General features: G+C 41.7%; 2 protein-coding genes across 10 annotated transcripts in view; both read left to right on the plus strand.

Annotated features, from left to right (window-relative positions):
* Positions 1-27,707, plus strand: part of LOC110487474 (zinc finger protein 239) — a 43,936-nt gene that overhangs the window by 4,282 nt on the left and 11,947 nt on the right. Inside the window, exons 1-4 of one of the 9 annotated variants that reach the window (XR_005035219.1) lie at positions 18,093-18,816; positions 19,227-19,263; positions 22,606-22,778; positions 23,386-24,180. Coding sequence is in view for 3 of the 9 variants with exons in the window: in XM_036939304.1 (XP_036795199.1) it covers positions 19,255-19,263; positions 22,601-22,778; positions 23,386-24,218 (1,020 nt within the window). In the remaining 6 variants the exon portion in view is untranslated. Of the gene's footprint in view, positions 1-18,092; positions 18,817-19,226; positions 19,264-20,125; positions 20,534-20,884; positions 20,994-22,600; positions 22,779-23,385; positions 24,900-27,707 lie in introns of those variants that run through there. The other 8 variants (XR_005035220.1, XM_036939304.1, XR_005035222.1 and 5 more) reach the window with 8 other exon arrangements.
* On the plus strand, positions 4,273-13,267 carry LOC110487157 (zinc finger protein 501). The gene is made up of 3 exons (XM_036939300.1): positions 4,273-4,592; positions 8,808-9,003; positions 11,754-13,267. The coding sequence occupies exons 1-3, from the start codon at positions 4,584-4,586 to the stop codon at positions 12,938-12,940; spliced, it is 1,392 nt and encodes a 463-aa protein (XP_036795195.1). The 5' UTR covers positions 4,273-4,583; the 3' UTR covers positions 12,941-13,267.

Here is a 27,707-nt window from a genome sequence, read left to right on the forward strand (position 1 = left end):
TACCCACACACTCACTAGACTACCCACACACTCACTAGACTACCTACACGTTCACTAGACTACCTACACATTCACTAGACTACCCACACACTCACTAGACTACCCACACACTCACTAGACTACCCACACACTCACTAGACTACCTACACATTCACTAGACTACCCACACACTCACTAGACTACCCACACACTCACTAGACTACCTACACATTCACTAGACTACCCACACACTCACTAGACTACCCACACACTCACTAGACTACCTACACGTTCACTAGACTACCCACACACTCACTAGACTACCCACACACTCACTAGACTACCTACACATTCACTAGACTACCCACACACTCACTAGACTACCTACACATTCACTAGACTACCCACACACTCACTAGACTACCTACACACTCACTAGACTACCCACACACTCACTAGACTACCTACACATTCACTAGACTACCCACACACTCACTAGGCTACCCACACACTCACTAGACTACCTACACATTCACTAAACTACCCACACACTCACTAGACTACCCACACACTCACTAGACTACCTACACGTTCACTAGACTACCTACACATTCACTAGACTACCCACACACTCACTAGACTACCCACACACTCACTAGACTACCTACACGTTCACTAGACTACCCACACACTCACTAGACTACCCACACACTCACTAGACTACCTACACACTCACTAGACTACCCACACACTCACTAGACTACCCACACACTCACTAGACTACCCACACACTCACTAGACTACCTACACACTCACTAGACTACCCACACACTCACTAGACTACCCACACACTCACTAGACTACCTACACATTCACTAGACTACCCACACACTCACTAGACTACCCACACACTCACTAGACTACCTACACATTCACTAGACTACCCACACACTCACTAGACTACCTACACATTCACTAGACTACCCACACACTCACTAGACTACCCACACACTCACTAGACTACCCACACACTCACTAGACTACCTACACGTTCACTAGACTACCCACACACTCACTAGACTACCTACACATTCACTAGACTACCCACACACTCACTAGACTACCTACACACTCACTAGACTACCCACACACTCACTAGACTACCCACACACTCACTAGACTACCCACACACTCACTAGACTACCTACACATTCACTAGACTACCCACACACTCACTAGACTACCTACACATTCACTAGACTACCCACACACTCACTAGACTACCTACACACTCACTAGACTACCCACACACTCACTAGACTACCTACACATTCACTAGACTACCCACACACTCACTAGACTACCCACACACTCACTAGACTACCTACACATTCACTAGACTACCCGCACACTCACTAGACTACCCACACACTCACTAGACTACCTACACATTCACTAGACTACCTACACACTCACTAGACTACCCACACATTCACTAGACTACCCACACACTCACTAGACTACCTACACACTCACTAGACTACCCACACACTCACTAGACTACCCACACACTCACTAGACTACCCACACACTCACTAGACTACCCACACACTCACTAGACTACCCACACATTCACTAGACTACCCACACATTCACTAGACTACCCACACACTCACTAGACTACCCACACACTCACTAGACTACCCACACACTCACTAGACTACCCACACACTCACTAGACTACCCACACACTCACTAGACTACCCACACATTCACTAGACTACCCACACACTCACTAGACTACCCACACACTCACTAGACTACCCACACACTCACTAGACTACCCACACACTCACTAGACTACCCACACATTCACTAGACTACCCACACATTCACTAGACTACCCACACACTCACTAGACTACCCACACACTCACTAGACTACCCACACACTCACTAGACTACCCACACACTCACTAGACTACCTACACATTCACTAGACTACCCACACACTCACTAGACTACCCACACACTCACTAGACTACCTACACATTCACTAGACTACCTACACATTCACTAGACTACCCACACACTCACTAGACTACCCACACTCACTAGACTACCCACACACTCACTAGACTACCTACACATTCACTAGACTACCCACACACTCACTAGACTACCCACACACTCACTAGACTACCTACACACTCACTAGACTACCTACACATTCACTAGACTACCCACACACTCACTAGACTACCTACACACTCACTAGACTACCCACACACTCACTAGACAACCGCACACTCACTAGACTACCTACACACTCACTAGACTACCCACACACTCACTAGACAACCGCACACTCACTAGACTACCTACACACTCACTAGACTACCTACACACTCACTAGACTACCGACACACACTAGACTACCCACACACTCACTAGACAACCACACACTCACTAGACAACCACACACTCACTAGACTACCCACACACTCACTAGACTACCTACACACTCACTAGACTACCTACACACTCACTAGACTACCTACACACTCACTAGACTACCCACACACTCACTAGACTACCCACACACTCACTAGACTACCCACACATTCACTAGACTACCCACACACTCACGCCAACACACACACTACATTCGCTCACACACACAAAACACACATGCAAATGGGCCCCACACATAGTAACACAATAATAGGGCTATATACAAGGAGTAGCAGTACCGAGGCAATGTACTGAGGCAGGGGAACATGTGATTGAGGTAATGCAGTATGTACATGTAGTAGGGGTAAAAGGGACTAGGCCATCAGGACATAATGAACAGAGTAGCAGTACCGAGGCAATGTGCAGGGGAACATGTGATTGAGGTAAAGCAGTATGTACATGTAGTAGGGGTAAAAGGGACTAGGCCATCAGGACATAATAAACAGAGTAGCAGTACCGAGGCAATGTGCAGGGGAACATGTGATTGAGGTAAAGCAGTATGTACATGTAGTAGGGGTAAAAGGGACTAGGCCATCAGGACATAATGAACAGAGTAGCAGTACCGAGGCAATGTGCAGGGGAACATGTGATTGAGGTAAAGCAGTATGTACATGTAGTAGGGGTAAAAGGGACTAGGCCATCAGGACATAATAAACAGAGTAGCAGTACCGAGGCAATGTGCAGGGGAACATGTGATTGAGGTAATGCAGTATGTACATGTAGTAGGGGTAAAAGGAACTAGGCCATCAGGACATAATAAACATAGTAGCAGCATATTTGAATAGTGTGAAAGTGTCTCCTTTTTTATTTCGCAAATATTTATCTTACATTTTTTTTAACCCTTCATTGTTAGGAATGGGCTCGTAAGTAAGCATTTCACTGTAAAGTCTACACCTTTTCTGTTTGGAACACGTGACCAATAAAATGTGATTTGATTTGAGTAGCAGAGGAGGATGGGTACAGGGCGAGGGATCCTCGAGAGTGATTAGGAATAATATGTGTTTCAGTAAGGTTGGTTTCTTTGTGTTCATAACCATTGCTATCAACTGTACCGCAGAAATTGAATTGAAGTCACATAAATTATGTTGTGGTGGCAGCTGCAGAAAAGTACTTGGGATTACATGATTTTGCCGTGGAAGAATTGCAGGGGGTGTTCTGTTTTTCACAAGGGTTAAATTGGCAGGTATTTTTTCTATCACCAAGTATAATGGATTGTACAGTAGGTGGCAACATGCACCTCTAACGTTTGTTTGCAAACCTCCATAAATACTATTGAAGAAGGACTTCACGTTGGACCAATGGTTTTTATAACTAACCCAAGATAGACCACAGCCTGTTGTTTCCAATGTGAGCAAATAAAACAAGCAAAAGATGGGCAGAGCTAACATTGGCTGGTTCTAGCATGTATTTGCATATTTCGGTTATGGAACGCCTACTCATAAGTGCGCGTGTGCAGTAACTAAATTCCATGCACTCCTAAACAACGCACTTTTTAAAAACTTTTGCAAACGGTAAAGTCTTTCAAAGTTAGTCCTATCTGTTCGTAACATATTTTAGTTTTGGAAACAAAAAACTGCATTGAGATCAAATGAGCAAAATGACGGCCAAAATCCATCTCGCTCCATCTTCTCTCACTGCCAGCCACTGGGCTTCCTCTCACCACCATATTTGGTAGTGAGTGGAAACGCCAACCGGATGCTTCACATTTATACCTCCAGTGAAATATCTATGTCATTGTTCTCTCTGGCTGGACTCTCGAAGAGATCTGTTCCAAGTGGCTTTCAGGTAGACAATAGCAGAAAACAGGATTATTGGTGAATGGGATGATGTTGAATGTTTTCTTGACTTTTATAGCTCAGGTAAAATCTTATCCAGGATCTTACTGAAGTAAGATTGGCCTACATACATTTGAATCCAGTTTTGATATTTAAGTAGACGTTTGATTGCTCTGATCTAGCTGTTTCAGTTGTAGAATTGAGACTGGAATCGCCTGCGACAATGCCATAATAGTTATCTGAACGCTGTGACAAACAACGTAACTATAGCGTACACATTTCTTGAAGAAACGTTGAAGGAAGAATAGCGTCAACAATGTATCGGGTAAGTTTGGTTGCCTTTTGTTAGCAATATAGACCTACTGTGGTCAGTGTGGTGTTTGAAATATCTAGGCCTAGTTTTCACATTTGATCGTCCACTTCCATGCGTTCTATTTGAACAGCTAATGTACTAAATTCTCATACTTGAGTAAAGATATCTTTGTAGAAATGACTCGGCTAAAAGTGAAAGTCACCGAGTAAAAGTATCTGGTCTTAAATATACTATCCGGGGAGCATTCGAAATGTAACTAGTACTTTTTGGTGTCAGGGAAAATGTATTGAGTAAAAAGTACATTATTTTATTTATAAATTACTGGAGTAAAAATTGTCAAATATAATTGTAAAGTTGAGCCACCCCTTGTTTATAGGAAACTGTGCACACAATTGTGTGACCAAATATGTAGGAAGAGGTGACAACCATAAAAGTCTAAATTGGCTATACCGTAAAAATTGCTGAAAAATATAGAAAGAATACTATTTCCCTTGAAGTAGTGATGCTGAATGTAAAACATTGCTCAACTTACCCCACTCTCCCACACTTTAAAGTAGTACTCCGGTGATTTTTATTTTTTTAAATATTTTTTTAAATAAATGTTATTGTTGAAAAGCAATATCCCAACTATAGATACAGTGAAGTACACACTTTACTGATGTCATCGGCCCCTTCCTTGCTTGAGGAACAACACAATTATTTAACACAGGTTTAACACCTAACACAAACATTGTACTTTTGAAACACTTAGCATAGACTAAGCTCTGTTGTTACCTCATATCCCAGCGATAATGCCTGGCATTACACCTGGGAAGAAAACACTTCCATTTGCTCAAAGTGCCATTGGCTCAACTTACCCAAGGCCAACATGTTGACTACATTAGCCCACACAGCTATTAGCCCACACAGCTACAAGGATGCATTTTCATGCTAGGTTTAGGAACTCAACGCTTATTAAGACCCCAACTGATGTATAGAACAATCTTAAAATTGTCAACTTTGGTTAAGATACAAGCACCATTAAACCTCTACGCCAAATTCAGTTTTTTGGACCCAACTTGCTTTCCACTTTTTTTCATGTGTTTTCTTTCTTCACAGACTCCATGAAATGACCTCTTCCTAAATATTTGGTCAAATTATTAATTTTGTGTATGGTATCCTAGAAACAAGGCCGGCTCAACACTCTCCCCTACAGTAATATGGATAAAAACATGGCACTATTTCCAAAGTTATTATAGTACACATACATTTATTTGTAACTAGGCTATAGTTGTACAATGTCTTATGGGACAGTTAATACTAAAAACTTCTGTAGTATGTGCCATTACAGTTGAACTATTTAAAATAAACATTATGTACATAATGTTGCTGCTACCGTCTCTTTTGACTGAAAATAAATAACTTCTGGACATCAGAACAGTGAATATTAGCTTATTTTTTTCTTTAACGGGTCCGATGATCCCGACATGAAGAACATACTGCTTTCCCGGGAACTTGCCCAAATCCCCGTCATTTGCGTGAAAAGAAGACAGAGAAAAAGTGGGTTGCCTTCTGAGAATTCGTAGGCGATCGAATAAACCCCCTCTGCCTTCCGTTCTACTAGCTAATGTGCAATCATTGGAAAATAAAATCAACGACCTACAAGGAAGATTAAACTACCAACGGGACATTAAAAACTAATATCTTATGCTTCACGGAGTCGTGGCTGAACGACGACTTTATCAACATACAGCTGGCTGGTTATACGCTGTATCAGCAGGATAGTACAGCAGGTGTCTGGTAAGACAGGGGGTGATGGACTATGTATATTTGTAAACAACAGCTGGTGCATGACATCTAAGGAAGCCTTGAGGTTTTGCTCGCCTGAGTTAGTGTGGTCTAGAGCATATCATGAGGTACTCTACCTACCTAGAGTTTTCATCTGTATTTTTGGTAGCTGACTACATACCACCGCAGGCTGATGCTGGCACTAAGACCACACTCAATGAGCTGTATTCCGCCATAAGCATACAGGAAAATGCTCATCCAGAGGCAGCGCTCCTAGTGGCCGGGGACTTTAATGCAGGGAAACTTCTGTTTTACCAAATTTCTATCAGCATGTTAAATATGCGAACAGAGGGAGAAAAAAATCTAGACCACCTTTACTCCACACACACCTTTACTCCACACATCTGACCATAATTCTATCCTCCTGATTCCTGCTTACAAGCAAAAATGAAAGCAGGAAGTCAATAAAAAAGTGGTTAGATGAAGCAGATGCTAAGCTACAGGACTATTTTGCTATCACAGACTGGAATATGTTCCGGGGATTCTTCCGATGGCATTGAGGAGTACACCACATCAGTCATTGTCTTCATCAATAAGTAAATCGACGACGTCGTCCCCACAGTGACTACGTACATACCCAAACCAGAAGCCATGGATTACAGGCAACATCTGCACTGAACTAAAGGCTAGAGCTGCCACTTTCAAGGAGTGGGACTGGAACCCAGAACCTTATAAGAAATCCCGCTATGCCTCCGAAGACCTTTAAACAGGTCAACATTCACAAGGCCGCAAGGCCAGACGGATTACCAGGACGTGTACTACGAGCATGCTCTGACCAACTGGCAAGTGTCTTCACTGACATTTTCAACCACTCCCTGTCCGAGTCTTTAATACCAACATGTTTTAAGCAGACCAACATAGTTCCTGTGCCCAAGAACACTAAGGTAACCTGCCTGAATGACTACCAACTTGTAGCACTCACGTCTGTAGCTGTGAAGTGCTTTGAAAGGCTGGTCATGGCTCACATCAACACCATCATGCCAGAATCCCTCAAACATTTCGGGTAGCCTTCCACAAGCTTCCCACAAGAAGTTGGGTGAATTTTGGTCCATTCCTCCTCACAGCTGGTGTAACTGAGTCAGGTTTGTAGGCCTCCTTTCTCGCACACGCTTTTTCAGTTCTGCCAACAATTTTTCTATAGGATTGAGGCCAAGGCTTTGTGCTGGCCACTCCAATACCTTGACTTTGTTGTCCTTAAGCCATTTTCCCACAACTTTGGAAGTATGCTTGAGGTCATTGTCCATTTGGAAGACCCATTTGCGACCAAGCTTTAACTTCCTGACTGATGTCTTGATGTTGCTTCAATATATCCACTTACTTTCCCCTCATGATGCCATCTATTTTATGAAGTGCACCAGTCCCTCCTGCAGCAAAGTACCCCCACAACATGATGCCACCACCCCCGTGCTTCGCGTTTGGGATGGTGTTCTTCGGCTTGCAAGCCTCCCCCTTTTTCCTCCAAACATAATGATGGTCATTATGGCCATAGATACTTTTGTACCCGTTTCCTCCAACATCTTCACAAGGTCCTTTTGCTGTTGCTCTGGGATTGATTTGCACTTTTTTGCACCAAAGTACGTTCATCTCTTGGACACCAAACGTGTCTCCTTCCTGATCGGTATGACAGCTGCGTGGTCCCATGGTCTTTATACTTGCATACTATTGTTTGTACAGATGAACGTGGTACCTTCAATTGGAAATTGCTCCCAAGGATGAACCAGACTTGTGGAGGTCTACAGTTTTATTTTCTGAGGTCTTGGCTGATTACTTTTGATTTTCCCATGATGTCAAGCAAAGAGGCACTGAGTTTGAAGATAGGCCTTGAAATACATCCACAGGTACACCGCCATTTGACTCAAATGATGTCAATTAGCCTAACAGAAGCTTCTAAAGCCATGACAATTTTCTGGAATTTTCCATGCTGTTTAAAAGGCACAGTCAACTTAGTGTATGTAAACTTCTGACCCCCTGGAATTGTGATACAGTGAATATAAGTGAAATAATCTGTTTGTAAACTATTTTTGGAAAAATGACTTTTCATGCACAATGTAGATGACCGACTGGCCAAAACTATAGTTTGTTAACAAGACATTTGTGGAGTGGTTGAAACACTTAGGTTGGAGTCATTAAAACTCATTTATATAAACTTCTGACTTCTACACCTGTTGTATTCAGCGCGTAGGACCAATACAATTAGATTTGACTATGGTAAACTCGGCTATAGTGGTAAAATGCCTTATGGGGACAGTCAATACTACAAACTTCATTAGTAAGTGCCATTACAGTTTTTCTCAATTGCATTTTTGGAAGAGTGTTGTAGAGAGATTTAGACTAAACACTAAAGTAATAAAATGTTTGGTCTAATGATATTCTATGTACAATACTTCCTGTGGTCACCAGGACAGAGCTAGCCCGTCCCCCTCCACCCTGCCGGGGTGCCCTGGTCACAACTCTCCTGGTAACGCCTTACTGCTGGGTCTGAAGAGGGTGTTTGTGAGGCTGGTCGACTGCAGGAAAACACCAGGGCAGAGTGGAACTGTGAGAAAAGGACACGAGGAGGATGAGAAGGAAGAAGATGGAGATTTGATTTCATCAAGTAAGAACAATGTGTGTTGATTAAACTATAATCTGCTTCTCTAACTGCTCATTGATTGATAAACAATATATATACAGGTAACTACCAAAAGATACACCAACATAGCGCCATAGTGGCTGCCCTGGATTGATCTGGCTCATTGGACCACTGTTGCCGGCTGCATTTAAGCACTTCAGAGAAACGTGTCGCCTTCCATAGAAGGCTTTGTGGTAACGAGTGTGATTTTCCTCCCCATGGCACCTGTACCTTGGCGGAGTCTGAGTTGTGGGATGCAGGGGTGGACCTGGACTCGTGGTGAGATCAGATGGTGCTATCCTCCCAGCGTAGTGATATAGAGCCAGCTGATATCTCTTTTGGCATCGTGCAGGGCTCCTGTTTGGTTGGCGACGTGGTGTCTGGCCGGTTCTGGGAGGGGGCCAGAGACAATTACTTGATGCCAACACATCTTTTTAGCTAAGTTACACGCTGAAGTTATGTTACACTTGGTAACCAGACTGTTTCATCCCAACATCGTTGATGCCTTTACCATCTACACTTGCCAGTTTTAGCCTCAGCCAGCTCCATATTCAGATGAGCCTTTACGTCGGTAGCCCTGAAAAAAATAATTATCCAACGATCATACATTGTTCACCAGGGGGGTGATCGTTGGATAATTATTTTTTTAAGTCTGATATTGTGGGGAATAGAGTCATCAATGACTAGGGTTTTCAATTTGTCAGAGCTAATGATGGGATGCTTCGGCGGCTCAGACCCTGTAACGGGTGGAGGAGAGACCTGAGAAGGCTCTAACTCCCACTCGTTGCTTAGTGGAGAAAACTAGTTAAGTCTCTATCGGCTGAATGAGCGACACCGGTTGAGCATGCCAAAATATATTTTTCCCAGAAGCCATGAGAAAATAGTTTGTCTGCGGGGACTGTGGAGGGGGTTTAACACTACTACCTGTATTTACTGGTGGCACAGACGCTGAATCATTAATTCCCACACTTGCCCAACGATTGCGTCTGAAGCCGAGCAACTTGGAAGTGCATTGCGTAGCGTCACCAGAACCTCAACCCTGCTTCGTAGGACACACCTCGGACTCAGCTGCATTCAGCCAAGCTTATGCTGCATGGGTATTCGCACTTCATGGGTATGGAGGGGGCGGGGCTTGTCACAATGCCTCCATTGGATGGGAAGCTAGCTGTCTACCTAGCCTCATTGGCTAATAAAGGGATGGCTAATTCCCAACACATCCCTCCCAAATAAGTATCGTTATTTTTCAGGGTTGCAGCTTGACAAGGTGTACCAGGACCCAGTCCCTGAACATGGTCACAATGCTGCAGATTTACCAAACTGAGTTATTGGCAGCCCTGGCTGTGGGGATCCCCACACAGAGCTCCTAGATGAGAGTCCTACTATGGCCGATTTCAGCATTCGGGAGAAGCATAGGGGCTTCAGTGGTGGAAGAGCGCCACCTCTGGTTGACTTTGTCTTAGGTGCCGGAGAGAGACCAGCTGGACAGGCAGAGACACTTTCTCCTACGGGGTTGTTTGGCTCGGCCTTGGCATCTATGCAGGACACGGTGCTTCGCGGCTTCCTTCCTCTGAAGTATTTTTCTGCCAAGGCAGGACTGTCTTCGAGAGGATTTGCAGACAAAGGCCCGGCAGTTAGCTGGCTGCCCTGACTTCCGGATCTACACCCAAGTCTGCTCCTGTTCCCTCAAGAACAGCGTCAGTCTGCTTGGCACAGGCTCCATTTTACTCCTGAAGGTAAAGTGAAAGCTGGTCCCTCTGCGGAGTGTGGAAAGCAGTAGATCCCGCGCACCTATCACAATGAGAGAGAAACATCCCTAGATTTTAGACCCACCCAATTTGTCCCATTTTAGACAGGCATTTTAAGGTCTACAAGTTCAGAACCAATCGCACATTTTACCTTAATTTAACTAGGCAAGTCCGTTAAGAACAAATTCTTATTTTCAATGAAGGCCTAGGAACAGTGTGTTAACTGCCTGTTCAGGGGCAGAACGACATTTTTGTGCCTTGTCAGCTCGGGGGTTTGAACTTGCAGATGCCACAGGTTTGTTGTTGGGTTGGAACCCTAGGTGGTCTGCCGTGGGCCATTTCATTTGGTGTTGGGTTGGGTCGTGATTTCAGATCCCCTGAGTTTCCTGACTAAAAGGGAACCTACAGTTATGACTAGAACTAATGTTCAATGAAAGAGGCAAACAAGGTACAACCGTTTGTCCTCACACCGCAATGTTCAGATTAGGAGCGGTACTGAATTGAAGGAATGACTCCGTACCTTAGTTTTATCACATGAGAAGGTGAGACTTCTGGTGCGGCACGGTGTTCATTGGCCTTGTCAAGCGTGATTCTAATGTTCCTCAGTAGAGGGCGCTAGTACGTGAACTCCCTATAGCTGTACCTTATTTCCCTCCTTCAGGGAACAGTAGTTAAAGTAATAACTATGTTTTTTTTTTATGCTCATTAAATCATTCAGTGAACACTCATGCCCTGTGGATGGGGGCATTGTCATCAACCATAGGTTGAAGGTGAACACTCAATGGCTCTGCATTTATTGGCGTTTAACTTGCCCTCTAAGTGGTTGAGTGGACCTAAAGCATGCCAGGAAAATGTACCCAACACCATAAGAGCCGCCAGAACCCTAATTTCCTCAAGTGTTTCCTTTGATTTTGGCAGTTATGTTTATACTGAGGGTCGTATTTGTTTATGCATTGCAAAACCTAGTTATTCAATGTCTTTGCTTCACAGGGGACACCCCTAACCATCATTCTCTCAGTGGGAGGGGCTTATCATCTGGGGAGCCTCAACATCATGTTGCTGACGAGGCAAAAAAGAGTCTCTACAGATCAGAACAACTCAGGAAACCCCAGCAGAGAGGTTCAGGGAAGAAACCTCACCACTGCTGCTCTGACTGTGGGAAGAGTTTCACTAGAAGGAGTGGCTTCATTATTCACCAGCGGATTCACACCGGAGAGAAACCATACTGCTGCTCTCAGTGTGGGAAGAGTTTCACCTGTCCAGGAGGTCTTAAGTTACACCATAGAATCCATACAGGAGAGAATCCGTACAGATGTTCACAGTGTGGGAAGAGTTTCGCTGCTTCTAACACCTTAAAATCTCATCTGAGAATACATACAGGGGAGAAGCCTTATCCCTGCCTTGATTGTGGGAAAAGCTTTGCTAATGCAGGAACCCTAACCATACACAAGCGTGTACACACTGGAGAGAAGCCTTATAGCTGTGATCAGTGTGGAAAGTGCTTTTCTCTTTCAGAAAATCTAACCATACACCGGCGTATTCACACTGGAGAGAAACCTTATGTCTGTTATCAGTGTGGGAAGAGCTTCACTCAGTCAGGAGACCTGACTACACACCAGCGAACACACACTGGAGAGAAGCCTTATAAATGTGATCAATGTGGAAAGCGCTTTGCTCTCGCTTCGTCCCTGACTAGACACCAGCGAACACACACTGGAGAGAAGCCTTATAGCTGTGATCAGTGTGGGAAGAGCTTTGCTCGAGCTTCCAACCTGTCTACACACCAGCGAACACACACTGGAGAGACACCTCACAGCTGTGATCAGTGTGGTAAGAGTTTTAGTCAGTCAAGAGATCTGATTACACACCAGCGAACACACACTGGAAAGCGGCCTTATAGTTGTGATCAGTGTGGGAAGAGTTTTAGTCAGTCAGGGAACCTGATTAGACACCAGCGAATACACACTGGACAGAGGCTTTATAGCTGTGATCAGTGTGGGAAGAGTTTTAGTCAGTCAGGGAACCTGACTAGACACCAGCGAACACACACTGGAGAGAACCCTTATATCTGTGTATGTGGAAAGATATTTGTTCATTTAGGGCCAATGAAAAAACACCAGAAAGCACAAACGTGTCTTTCAACTCCCTCCTATCTGACACCGGTTCCAGATCCCTAAATAATGGATCAGTAGAAAACATCTAGTGAACCATCATATCCATCGCTCATTCTTAAACGGTTGACTTAGTCTGATCACCACGGTAACCTGTTTGGAACATAGATGCGGTAAAGAAGTCAATTGAACTCGAGCAAAACAATGGAATTGCCATGGAAAGAAAAGGCCATGGGGGAATAATCCTGAATCTCTTCATTGCCCCCCAGCAAAATTATCCTACGTTTAGACTATTGTTTATATGTGTATGTCACAATATATTGAGGTACAAATCAGAGTGTAATGCTTGTATGGATGTCAACCCTAACAATAAATGTTAGTTTCCCCAATCAACTGCATTAGTTAATAATAATTGACTACCACCACCGATGTCTAGCTATGCTAACCAGCTTATACTAACTGGAGTTGGCATTTAGAAGTCACTTCTCAACTTTTAAATGTTACCTGCGAAAACAGCCAAATATATCCAAATCGGACTTAAGTCCCCTCAATCTACACACACTACCCAATAATGACAAAGGGGAAAGTTTAGGAATTTTAGCAAATTTATTATTTTTTTAAAGAAGAAAAAAAGATGCATACCTTATTTACATAAGTATTCAGATCCCTTTCTATGAGTCTCAAAATTGAGCTCTGGTGCATCCTGTTTCCATTGAGATGTTTCTACAACTGGTTTGGAGTCTACCTGTGGTAAATTTAGTTGATTGGACATGATTAGGAAGTGCACACAACGGTCTATATAAGGTCCCACAGTTGGCCGTTCATGACAGAGCAAAAACCAAGCCATGAGGTTGAAGGAATTGTCCGTAGAGCTCCGATGCAGGATTGTGTCAAGGCACAGATCTGGAGAAGGAACCAAAACATTTCTGCAGCATTGAAGGTCCCCAAGTACACAGTGGCCTCCATCATTCTGAAATGGAAGATGTTTGGAACCACCAAGACTATTCCATTTCAGAATAAGGCTGTAATGTAAAAATGTGTGTGGGGGGGTACACATCCTGTAGAAAAAACAAACACCTCTGCACTGCTTTGCGAAGCGCAAGAGGTATGAATTCCCTGACTTCTACTGAGGTCGTATCACCATAAATGCTGCATGGCCAATGCAGATGTTGGATTGACCATAGAGCGCCCAGATGCACAATGTGCTTCTCTCTCCTGCCAATTTGTGCACATTCATTGTTTCATAACTTTATTGTGTGAATTGTTTGTGTTTGATATCACTTCCCCATTACATATCACCAGTAGTACATTCAAACGTTAATTCCTAATCTACAATGTTTGTTACTTTGGTTACAGTAATTTCTGTTAATTGCATTCAACATAATTATTCCGGTCTTCCCGGTATTATTGTTGGAGTCGACACGGTGTTTGCAGACCGCACAACCAATGCTGCACTTGAGAGAAACGAGTTTTGGTTGATTTCATTCCATTTATGAGTTTTGTCATTTTAGTTAGTCTTTTGTTTGGAGCCTCCTGTCAATGTTGAGTAAGGACCCGCATGCATAGAAGTAGGCCTGTAGGCTACCTGGCCTGCGGGCAAATGTGTGTATATAAATGTGCCCATTTTGGAGATAGTATTTCTGATTGGCTTAACACACCATCACTAATGACCTGTTGATCTCCTCAAAGTAATGTTTTCTTCACCTCAACCGGCAAGCAAACAAAGTCTGTTTGAGAATTACAATAGTTACGCATTTTGTATTTAAAATCTTTCCAGCGATCTCCCTTTTTCAATAACCACATAGTGTGAAAGGGAAAAATGTCATGCTCTGATCCAGTGGAAACGTCAAAAATAGGCTGATCACTTATCAGTGCTTGACTTGGACTGAAACAGGTTCCGGTACTCATTTTGGGTGCTGGTACTGTTTTATATTTTGGTGCAGAAACACCACAATACTTTTGAGATAATGTTCTACAAGACAAACAGGAGCTTTAGCAGTTGAACATTTGAGGTGCTGGTACTCCATTGAGCTCCTGCTCAAGTTTCTTATCCCTTGTGCAAATGGCCTACAGCTGTGTCTGTCCAGAGCTCATTGGCACAGGAAACTGAGGGTCCAAAATATTTTATAAAATGTTGCAAGTTCGCTAGCACAAGTTTCAGGCCGGACCCTTAATAGTTGATACAATGTTTCAAGTTTGTTGCAGACAGGCCATTTGTATGTAGTCAATGTGATTTATAGGATATTTCATTTTATCAGGATGTTTTCTACCTGCAGGCTGAAAGGTTTTTATTCGTTGGCTTTATGTTGGCAATGGAAGTTACTTTTTAGGTTTGTACCATTTTTAGATTTGGCTAGAAATTGGATTAACCATTTGAAAATGATTGAGATGTAGACGTTATTATAAATTTAAATGAAACTGTTTCACAAAAATGTGCATATGAAAACCATAACTGGCACACAGATCAGTAGAAATGGTAAGAAATTGTCATTCCACATGAAAGGTTGCGAACTCCTTTTGTAGCCTATTACTAGTAACTTCAGGAGAGTAATGGCAGAATCGGAGAAAGCCAGCTGGAGCGGGAGAAGAATGGTTGGGTCAGGTTACGTTTTTCCTTCTTCTGGTTATCTAGATCTCTGGTGCCCTCTTGAGGCATTTGCCTTATTTCATCAAACCGTAAGCTTAAAGCATCAGACAAGCTCAGCGCATATAGTTGATTTTATTAAAACGCATTGTGTTTATAAATGTCTATAAATAAAAACATACACTGAAACATTTAGATCAAATGGATTGGTTAAAAGAATTAATTAATTTCGGTCTACAGAATTTTTTTTGTCGGGATAGCCCTACTCTGAATACTTTCCAGATGCTGTATATCATGACGATTTGACGAATATCCACTTTGTTAGATCAGATTTGTTGAACGGTCTTCATTCCATTGACTCCTTTACTGCATCTATAACATGCAGCTCTGATCTAGGAGCAGGTTTCCCCTGTGTCCATGCACACATTGTGGCCTAAAGCGATAAATGTTATATATTATATTGATTAAAAGTCACCTTGTCTGAGAGCGATTTACATGTCTTGCCAGGGTAAGCCTACACGAAACACAGCCCTTATTTTAAGTGTTTCTAAAATCTCCTATAGGAAAAATGTAATGGTGGAAAAATATTGGAACCTTTTCCCTGCTTGACCACTAGGTTTTATGGGTATTATGACACGTCCACGGTCGGGCTCTATAGAGAGAAATAGTGATGGCATCTTTTTATAGGCACTAATTTTGCCATGGTTCTTTGAACAAAGCCATGGGGAAATTGTATGGCGTTTTTGGCTAAATGCCAAAAATAAGGTCTATGGGAAACAGGTTTTGGCGCTGTTTCTGTTTTGTTTTGAGTCTTCATCAGCTAATGTAACTTTTTGTGAATTTAGAAAGCGTTTTTGTTACATAAATCCAAGAGAGAGAGCTGCCCTATAAAAAAACATATCAAAAAAATGTGAGTTTGCTATTCACAATAAGCATTGCCTAATGTGAACCATGCCTCGAACAAAAGATCTCAGAAGACCTAAGATTAAGAATTGTTGACTTGCATAAAGCTGGAAAGGGTTACAAAAGTATCTTTAAAAGCCTTGATATGCATCAGTCATATGGTCAACCAGTATAGACAAATTGTCTATAAATGGAGAAAGTTCAGCACTGTTTCCACTCTCCCTTGGAGTGGCCGTCCTGCAAAGATGACTGCAAGAGCGCAGCCAGAATGTCCAATGAGGTTAAGAGGAATCCTAGAGTGTCAGCTAAAGACTTACAGAAAACTCTGGAGCATGCTAACGTCTCTGACGAGTCAATAATATGTAAAACACTAAACAAGAAAGCCGTTCGTGGGAGGTCACCATGGAAGAAGCCTCTGCTGTCCAAATAAACCATTGCTGCACGTCTAAATTTCGCAAAAGAGCACCTGGATGTTCCACAGCGCTACTGGCAAAATATTCTGTGGATAGATTAAACTAAAGTTGGGTTGTTTGGAAGGAACACACAACATTATGTAGAGAAAAAAAAAGGGACAGCAAACCAACATCAAAACCTCATCCTAACTTTAACTGCTACTCTCTGTTTTATCATATCTGCATAGTCACTTTTAACCATATCTACATGTACATACTACCTCAATTAGCCCGACTAACCGGTGCCTGTATATAGCCTCGCTACTGTATATGGCCTCCCTACTGTATAATGGCCTCGCTACTGTAATTTCACTGTCTTTGTACTGTTGTTTTTATTTCATTACTTACCTATTTTTCACCTAATACCTTTTTATAATTATATATATTTATTTATTTATTTATGAAATTGCACTGCTGGTTAGAGCCTGTAAGTAGGCATTTCACTGAAAGGTCTACCTACACCTGTTGTATTCAGCATTTCACTGAAAGGTCTACCTACACCTGTTGTATTCAGCATTTCACTGAAAGGACTACCTACACCTGTTGTATTCGGTGCACGTGACAAACTTTGATTTGATTTGGAGGGAGCATCATGATTTGGGGCTGCTTTGCTGCCTCAGGGCCTGGAAGGCTTGCTATCATCAACAGAACTTGGGAATTAATTTTGCCAAAACATTTTGCAAGAGAATAATGTTGGGTGATGCAATAGGACAATGACCCAGAACACAGAAGTAAATCAACAGAATGGCTTCAACAGAAGAAAATACGCCTTCTGGAGTGGCTCAGTCGGAGTTCTGACCTCAATCTGATTGAGATGCTGTGGCATGACCTCGAGAGCGGTTCACACCAGACATCCCAAGAATATTGCTGAACTGAAACAGTTTTGTAAAGAGGAATGGTCTACAATTCCTCCTGACTGTTTTGCAGGTCTGATCCACAACTACAGAAAACATTTTGTTGAGGTTATTGCTGCCAAAGGAGGGTCAACCAGTTATTAAATACTTTTCCCACCCTGTGAATGTTCACACTGTGTGTTCAATAAAGACATGAAAATGTATAATTGTTTGTGTGTTATTAGTTTAAGCAGACTGTCTATTGTTGACTTAGATGAAGATCAAATTGTATGACCAATTTATGCAGAAATACAGGTAATTCCAACGGGTTCACATACTTTCTCTTGCCACTGTATCTCCACATTGACATGATTGGTTGATGGTAGGTGGGAGGTGGTACATCCTGTATAAACACAGTCACTTCCTTGACTACTTCCTTCCAGCAATGTGTATCAGGGAGATTCCTAGATGTGGGAAGTGTGCAGGAGGACCTGATAGAAAGGAATGTGTAGTATTGATGTAAAAAGTTGTGTGTATAAACTGTAGGGGTACACATGGTGCTGGAGATCAGATGTGTCCAGTGAGAGAAAGACAGGTTGAGGTTACCAGGATCACAGTAGTGCAGAAGGTGTTGTATGCTGAGGCAGTCAAGAGAGTACTAGAGGAAGATGGGTCCAGGGTGAGGGATCCTGAGAGGAGGGCCAAAGTTGCGGGATAATGAGGTTTTAATGGGTGTAGGGTCAGTGGTGTAAAGTACTTAAGTAGTATTTTACTGGGTGACTTCCAACGTTTTACTTTAGTCATTTTCTATTAAGATATCTTTTACTCAAGTATGACGATTAGGTATTTTTTCCACCCCTGTGCAGCACTAGTTAGTTGTTTTTTCCCAAAGCGTAATGAATTCAGACGACAGAGTAGTAGGCTGATACACAGCCAATACAGTATTTAGCTGCATGCATCTATTACAATTGTATGCGGACCGCCATAATGCCAAAGAAGAAGAATACCACTTCCTTCACCACAGCTTTGAGTCTGCTGCGTGAAGCGGAAGAAGTATGAATGCACCGACTACTGCGGAGGTTGCATTGCTGTAAATGCTGCATGGCCGCTGCAGACGTCGGATTGAACATACATCGGGTTTTACTGGTTCGTTGCACGGATAGCGCAGCGGTAATCCGTCTTGTATTTACAAGGCTAGCTTGTATGTATAGCTTGTAATTTGTCTGGTATTTTTTAGGCTACACTTACTGGGCCTCAGACAATTAACTATCTGGACTTTCGAAGGGGACGTTGTTCCAACAGACTCTCGGGTAGAGTTAGACGAACAGACAACAGGAATATTGGTGGATAGGGTGTTGAACGTGTTATTGACTCTAATAGATAATGTAAAATATTATCCATGATCTTCCTGAAGTAAGATTAGCCTACATCAGACATTTATTTGTCACAATTTAAGTCGAGTTGTGATATTTAAAATTACGTTTGATTGCTCTGGTCTAGCTGTTCTTTATATGCATGTTATGACAAAGAATAACTATTGTACGGTACACATTTACTGTCATTTTTTATTTTATTTGAAGAAACGTTGAAGAAAGAATAGCTTCGACGATGGATCGGGTACGTTTGGTTTACTTTTATTAACAGAAAATGTATTGGCCTAGTTTATCTTCGATCTTCCATATCATTCATTCCATTTGAACAGCTGGACAAAAACAATGATGGTAATAAACACTTGGGATATTTTGTCCTTCAGCGAAGTAGCCTACTAGCCTAAAGCACACAGATTGATACAAGGCAATGCGCAACGAGCAGGTAAAGTCAGAACCATGGAGAAATAAGCCAGAATGTTTTTACATGGAAGCCAATCCAGAAACCTATGCCATTACAACCTACGTGTTGTGATTGTGTTGTTTGATGCTGTTAGTTCATATGCCTGGACACAGCCGATACAAGAAGGCAGAGACGGAGAGCACAAAATATTTTGCTTGTAATTTACTTGCCTATTTAAATAAAATAAAAATCGGACTTGTAAACAAATATTGATTTAGAGTTACCTCAAGTCGCAAAGAAAACAGAGGCTGCCTCCACTATTTAAGCACCATTTCAACTTCAACATCATCTAATCACCAATACCTAGTCTACTAAATTGACAACTAAAAGATACCAACAGCGATTTAGTCCGATCAACCTAAGCTAAATATGTCTATCCATGGTACTGATATCTGTGTGTGAGTGCAAGTAGAAAAAAACATGTTCACGCACCCAATTTGTAGAGAAACGCTAATGCCATCCTCCTCTTTCATGTTCGCTGAACGGTCTATGACTCTGTCACGCTTGTATTTTTTGTTGTCCTAGGTTACCTGGCTAGAATGTTTGCTCGCCTAGCCTAATTTCCATTCATAGTCAAGGATCTTGTATTTTTTGTTGTCCTAAGTTACCTGGCTAGAATGTTTGCTCGCCTAGCCTAATTTCCATTCATAGTCAAGGATCTTGTATTTTTTGTTGTCCTAGGTTACCTGGCTAGAATACTTGCTCGCCTAGCCTAATTTCCATTCATAGTCAAGGATCTTGTATTTTTTGTTGTCCTAGGTTACCTGGCTAGAATACTTGCTCGCCTAGCCTAATTTCCATTCATAGTCAAGGATCTTGTATTTTTTGTTGTCCTAGGTTACCTGGCTAGAATACTTGCTCGCCTAGCCTAATTTCCATTCATAGTCAAGGATCTTGTATGTTTTGTTGTCCTAGGCTACCTGGCTAGAATACTTGCTCGCCTAGCCTAATTTCCATTCATAGTCAAGGATGCGCCAGGCCAGCTAGTTAATAACCAATTTTCGAAATTATTAATCTTCCTGAGAAGTAACTGAGATGCGCATCGCGCTATGCACTGGTAAAACATTTCATTGGGGCAATTATTATTTTATATGTTGTGTTATATTCCATTATATTATAGTCGTGGGTTTTCAGTATTTCCTGTGCCTATTTAGCTGAAATTCTTTCATAGGATTAAAACAGCACCATAGCTTCCATAAAGTGACCATTGGACTTAAACATTTAACTTTGTATCTGCAACCGGTTTTATTACATGTTGCGTGCACATTTCAGTCCACTAAGAACCAACGATGTGCGACCTTTTTGTAGCTTTTCTGATATGGCTCATTTCTTTTCAGGCAAATCTCAGAGTTCTATCTGAACGGGTCAGCAACTTGGAAACTGTACAGCTGCTATATAAACTTAGCTTGCTTGTCCAAAGTCCAGCAGCTAGCCTCTGTAGCTCGCTTGTTAACAACAGTCAGCTGAAAGTAAGCTAGCTAGTTTAGCCTCGCACTTCAACGTTTTTGGTGATTTCGGTAATGTAGCTGTTTACTTTGTGCATATAGCCTACATCATATCGCTGAATCTACGTTTAAACTCAGAATATGCTATTCTGTTCTTTGGAATGTTTCCCGTTTCCTAATGTTTCTTAATTCCTGCCTACAGATGTATTAGACTTTTTAAAATGTAGACAACATGCATCATTGTTGGATTCTTATTGTATAGCTACCTCAAGTCCCGGCTGTGTGTTAACTTAATTTAAACTATTAACTTAATAAATAACTTACTAAATAAATGAATAATTTTGAAGAACCTGGTCCTTCTCCCACCAGTTGTGTAGCTACCAGTCCCAGGGGTCCCCTCAAGGAGGTATAGTCACAGACATCTGTAGGGTACATTGCTTTATAAAATAAGCAACAACCGCCTAGACCAATTTCAGGATTTAATTTAATCATATAAATTGACCATATTGTATAGCGTTAATGTTTTATAGGGCTAAATAATGGTAGGCTAACATCAAACCCATGGCCCTCACGCTAGATCTCCTTCTGCCTACATAATATGTTAAGGAATCCCTAGTTATCTTTCCTTCCTCCCTAACTGTGCACTTATTCACTTCCCTTCACTGATTGGAAATTAAATGACTGGTATAAAACATATCGTGGATACACCCACTAGCCATGACTCCAATCTAATTGTGTTTCTCTTTGGTACAATTTTCACAACTCTAAGCACAAAAATCTGTTTCAAGCTTAAAAATATTTTCCTGTCATTTGTTTTTAAACTGCTAAAAACTGAACTACGAAACCAGAATTATATAGTGTGTAGTTTACGTTTTTTTTTTTTTGTACTAAAATAAATTAGTTTATTCCATTCATTATCTGAATGTTGTTGATACACTGTAAGCTGTTGATTTTTAGATGAGGATGCTGTTACAGTAACAAGTCACATAAAGTGGATCTTGAGCAATGTTGCATGGGGCAGAAATTTCACCAGGCTACACCCATACCTTTTTACTGTAGGTTTCTACTACATGTTACAATACCCCCATAACTGATGGTTTCTTCTATGTATGTACTGTATATGGATACTGAAACTATGAGACTAACATTTTCTCAACATGCTCCAAGTGGGATAACTAGCAGCAATAGTTCTGGTGTTTAGGTTTTTCATCACTGGTTATTTGAACATATCATGATTTAGCAGGTGTTACCATCTTTCACATTTCGAGAGAGACTGGGGAGCTCTTCATTCCGGTTCTGCTCCTCGTTCTAGCATCTCCTAATCTCTCCCAATATGTATGAACCCAGAATTTAATCGAGTGACTGACCAATTACGTGACACTTAAATTCTGTGTTAACCATCATTAACTCAGGGTGAAAGATGTGTTCAACTCCACTGAATGTTGAATCAAAGGTTCTGAACATCAGACTGGATATTACAAAAATATATACCACTTCCATTTGAAAAATTGGCCGACGTGATTGAGAAACTGTACATATGTGTAAAGTAGTGAACGATGACACACTTCAGGAGAATGGTGCATCCTTATAATACCTCCTGTCAATCAGAGATTTAGACTAAAGTAATCGAACGTTTGGTCTAATGATATTCTATGTACAATACTTCCTGTGTTTACCAGGATAGAGCTAGTCCGTCCCCCTCCACCCTGCCAGAGTCCCCGGGTTGCAACTCTTCCGGTAGCGCTTTACTGTTGGGTCTGAAGAGGGTGTCGGTGCGGCTGGTCGACTGCAGGAAAACAGCAGGGCAGAGTGGAGCTGTGAGAGAAGGACACGAGGATGGAGATTTGATTTCATCAAGTAAGAACAATGGGGTGTGTGGATTAGACTACAATCTGATTCTGCAACTTCTGTTGATTTGATAAAAAAATATATACACTCAGTTACTAGTTTATTAGGTCACCCATCTAGTACTGGGTCGGACCCTCCTTTGCCTCCAGAACAGCCGGAATTCTTTGGTGCATTGGTTCTACAAGGTGTCAAACGTTCCCCAGAGATGTTGGTCCATTCTAACGCGATGGCATTACGCAGTTGCTGCAGATTGGACGGCTACACATTCATGCTGCCAACAGCCCGTTCCATCTCGTCCCAAAGATACTCTATTGGGTTTGCTCAGCAACAATGTTCAGATACGTTGTAGCGTTCAATCAATGCTCAATTGGTATCAAGGGACCTAAAGTGTGCCTGGAAAACATTCTCCACACCAGATCACCGCCTGTACCGTTGACACCAGGCTGGATGGGTCAATGGACTCACCGCCACATGACCCACTGTATGTAGGAGCGATCAATTTTTGTGAAAGGGGGGGTGGACCGAATAAACTGTCTGCTGAGTGTATGTTGCTATATTATATGTTTATGGACCCATATTTCCAAAACCTAGTTACTCAATGTCTTTTGTTTCAAAGGGGACTCCCATAACCATCGCTCTTTCAATGGAAGGTACTTATCATCTGGGGAGCCTCAACAACATCATGTTGCTGAAGAGGCAGAGAAGTGTCTCTCCAGATCAGATCACCTCAAGATACACCAGCAGAGAAATACAGTGAAGAAACCTCACCACTGTTACTCTGACTTTGGGAAGAATTTTACTAGACTGAGGTCCTTAATTCACCAGCAGATTCACACTGGAGAGAAACCGTACTGCTGCTCTCAGTGTGGGAGGGGTTTTACTGCATCTAATGCCTTAAAATATCATCTGAAAATTCATACAGGGGAGAGGCCTTACCCCTGCCTTGATTGTGGGAAAAGCTTTGCTAATTCAGGAGGCCTGACCATACACAAGCGTTTACACACTGGAGAGAAACCTTACAGCTGTGATCAGTGTAGGAAGAGATTCAATCAGTCAGGCCACCTGACTACACACCAGCGAACACACACTGGAGAGAGGCCTTATAGCTGTGATCAATGTGGGAAGAGATTCAATCAGTCAGGAGAGCTGACTACACACCAGCGAACACACACTGGCCAGAGGCCTTATAGCTGTGATCAATGTGGGAAGAGATTCAATCAGTCAGGAGAGCTGACTACACACAAGCTAACACACACTGGAGAGAGACCTTACGTCTGTCTATGTGGAAAAGGCTTTGCTCGAGCTTCCACCCTGACTAGACACCAGCGAACACACACTGGAGAGAAACCTTATAGCTGTGATCAGTGTGGAAAGAGCTTTTCTCAAACTTTCTCCCTGACTAAACACAAGCTAACACACACTGGAGAGAAAGAAGCCTTATATCTGTGATCAGTGTGGGAAGCGTTTCAGTCAGTTATGGACCCTTTATTCACACCAGTGAACACACACTGGAGAAGGAACCTTATGTCTGTCTAGGTGGGAAGAGCTTTTTTATTTAGGGCCAATGAAAGAGAAAAACCACCATCAAACAAAAACATGCTGTATTTCCTCTCCCTCTCTTCCAGCACTGGTTTCAGACCCATAAATAAAGGACCAATAGAAAACATCTAGTGAACAATCATATCCATCTCCCATTCTTAAACAGTTGCCTTAGTCTGATCACCATGGTAACCTCTGTGCAGCATAATATGCAGCTCTGATCTAGGATCAGGTCTCCCCTGTGTCTATGTAATATCACACATTGGGATCTAAATGGATAAATGTTATCATATAAAATGTTATAGTGAACCTGTGTGGGGGGGGGGGGGGGGGTGTGTTGATAATTGTATCTTTCATACACATGATACTATTATAATGTCTTCATGTAGAATAATGTTTCAACAATAGGTGTATATTCATTTTTAAATAAATTATCTTCTAAACAAGAACTTATCACTTTCATTTTTTAAATGTATATCTACATTCATTAAAATGATCCTAAAACTAATCAATGAGGCATTGAATAATAATATTCATGAGGTCAAGGAAAGAACTATGTATGCTGTCTTGTAACAATTGTTAATGTAATAACTTTTAGATTTATAATGTAATAAAACCAGTAAATGTAATATCTTCCTGGTTAATATGATAATTTGTTATAGTATGACTTTTTCCACTTAATGTAATAAGTTACGTTATCAGGTGAGTAACACATTTTTAAATGAATAACATAATGACTTCAACCTGATCATATAACACCTAAACTAATGTTTTATGTGTTACTACACTAACGTTAATGCACATACCACCCTCCACCAATTACAAACCTATTCACCTGTACTCACACTGTCACGTTCGTCGTAATGAGTAGACCAGGCGTGAATAGAGTTCCACATATTTTTAATAAAGAGAAACTCAATAAAGCATAAATGAAATGTGAAGCTACTGGTGTGCACTCAGGCAACTCAATGTAGACAAGATCCCACAAACACAAAAGGGAAATGGCGACCTAAATATGATCCCCAATCAGAGGCCACGATAAACAGCTGTCTCTGATTGGGAACCATATCAGGCCAACATAGACATACAAAAACCCTAGAAGAACAAAACTAGAGTACCCATTCTAGACACACCCTGACCTAACCAAAATATATAGAAAAACAGGGATATCTAAAGTCTGGGCGTGACACACACACAAACATACACTCTAATCTTCAAATCGTATTGGTCACATGCATATATTTAGCAGATGTTATTGCCGGTGTGGAAATGCTTGTGTTCCTAGCTTGAACAGTGCAGTTATATCTAACAATACACACACTTCTAAAAGTAAAATAACGTAATTATTGAAATATACACGCCTGTACAATTTTATATATATATATATATATATATATATATATATACATAATGATAAAAAATAAACAGAATTTATCTGTAGGCCTTATAGTCAATGAGCCAGGGTGATCGGTTGTCTCAATTGGGGTGAAAATGTCTCATAGATTTGTTTTAAGGTCTATGTCCCTGGAGTAAAATGTGTTCTATCATTGCAGCAATGGTAGCTTTCTGTGTGTTTATCACTCTTTCTATTCATCCCTCCATCCCATTCAGTTTTCCCAATCGGGGTTTTACCCTATGACAATGTCAGCATACAGGTTATTACTCATGTTTACCCTTTAATCATATTGGAAAGCTTAGATTCACAGCTGTCCATTCAGATCAACAGAACTTTGATCTTCGACCTTTAGAATACAGACTTACCTGTATACACTGAGTGCACAAAATATTGAGAACACTTTCCTAATGTTGAGTTGCCCCCACCCCCCTTTACCCTTAGAAAACCCTCAATGTATTTTTTGAATGGACTCCACAAGGTGTCAAAAGTGTTCCACAGGGATGCTGACCCATGTTGACTCAATGCTTCCCACAGTTGTGTCAAGTTTGCTGGATGTCCTTTAGGTTGCAGTTCTTGAGACAAACCGGTGCTCCTGGCACCTACTACCATACTCTGTTCAAAGGCACTTCAATATGTTTTTCTTGCACATTCAACATCAATGGCACACATACACAATACATGTCTCAATTGTCCCGAGGCTTAAAAATCCCTTTTTAACCTGTCTCCTCCCCTTCATCTACATTGATTTGAAGTGGCTTTAACAAGTGACATCAATAAGTGATCACATCTTTCACTTGGATTCACCTGTTCAGTCTATGTAATGGAAAGAGCAGGTGTTCCTAATGGTTTGTCTTCTCAGTGTATGTCCATTAATATGTTATGAATATATTGTGTCATAAAAATGTTGAAATTCCTCACTACATGTAACTATGAGTGTTTCTGTATCTCACTTGTAGAAACGGGCTTGCTACATTTTCTGGTTGTAAGCAAATCACAATATCCAGAATTCATAGCGATTTCAGGACTTGGAGAACCGCCCTGTGAAGGTTTATCCAGTTGATGTGAGAAATATCTAAATGTTTGTTTGTAGCCACAACTTTGAACCAGAGGATTTTGAAAACGGACCTGAAGTCTCAACTCATTGGGTTGCCATGTCGTCCAACATTGAGAAGTGATGCTCTTCTATCAAATAATGTTTTCCCTCTTTTTTTTCCTCTTCATTTCAAAGATGACGGCATCCAGTCAGCCAACATCAGAGCAGCAGAAAAGAGGACAAATCGGATGTAAGGTCGCTAACAAACTAGCTAGCTAGTAAACTACATTTGTATATCTAAACCAAAATCTTGCTATCTTTCCTGATACGCTGGCTAGACATTCCAAAGCATATCAATGTAATTAGCCAGCTGTTATCTGGCTTTGTGATTTGTTAGTTTTTGAGCTTGTTAGGTATTAGTAAGGAGGGGATTATCTGGGTGACTAACTGGTGTCTGTTGGGGGTGTGTATCAGTGGAGGCTCCTCCGGAGGAAGGGGAGGACCCTCAGTGATTTTTCAGAAACATTTAAATTGTAAAACATTGAAGTTATCCTTTTTAGATGAAACTATAGTAAATATAATCACATTACAAAGTAATTGATTAAAACATCTCCGCATGTGTATTTCCCACCGTGACGCATGGAGGAGGTGTTATGGTGTGGGGGTGCTTTGCTAGTGACACTTATTTATTTATTTAGAATTCAAGGCACACTTAACCAGCATGGCTACCACCGCATTCTGCAGCGGTATGCTATCCCATCTGGTTAGGGCTTAGTGGGACTATCATTTGTTTTTCAACAGGACAATGACCCAACAAACCTCCAGGCTGTGTAAGGGCTATTTTACCAAGAAGGAGAGTGATGGAGTGCTGCATCAGATGACCTGGCCTCCACAATCCCCAGACCTCAACCAAATTGAGATGGTTTGGGATGAGTCGGACCGCAGAGTGAAGAAAAATTATAGATAATAC

This window comes from Oncorhynchus mykiss, chromosome 12, assembly GCF_013265735.2.
Source record: "Oncorhynchus mykiss isolate Arlee chromosome 12, USDA_OmykA_1.1, whole genome shotgun sequence".
Lineage (NCBI taxonomy): Eukaryota > Metazoa > Chordata > Actinopteri > Salmoniformes > Salmonidae > Oncorhynchus > Oncorhynchus mykiss.

What these genes read in the sequence shown, in the direction of transcription:
- LOC110487157 (XM_036939300.1), top strand. An exon ending in TGGAGATTTGATTTCATCAA is followed by an intron (nt 9,004 to 11,753) that starts GTAAGAACAATG and finishes TTTGCTTCACAG; the next exon opens with GGGACACCCCTAACCATCAT.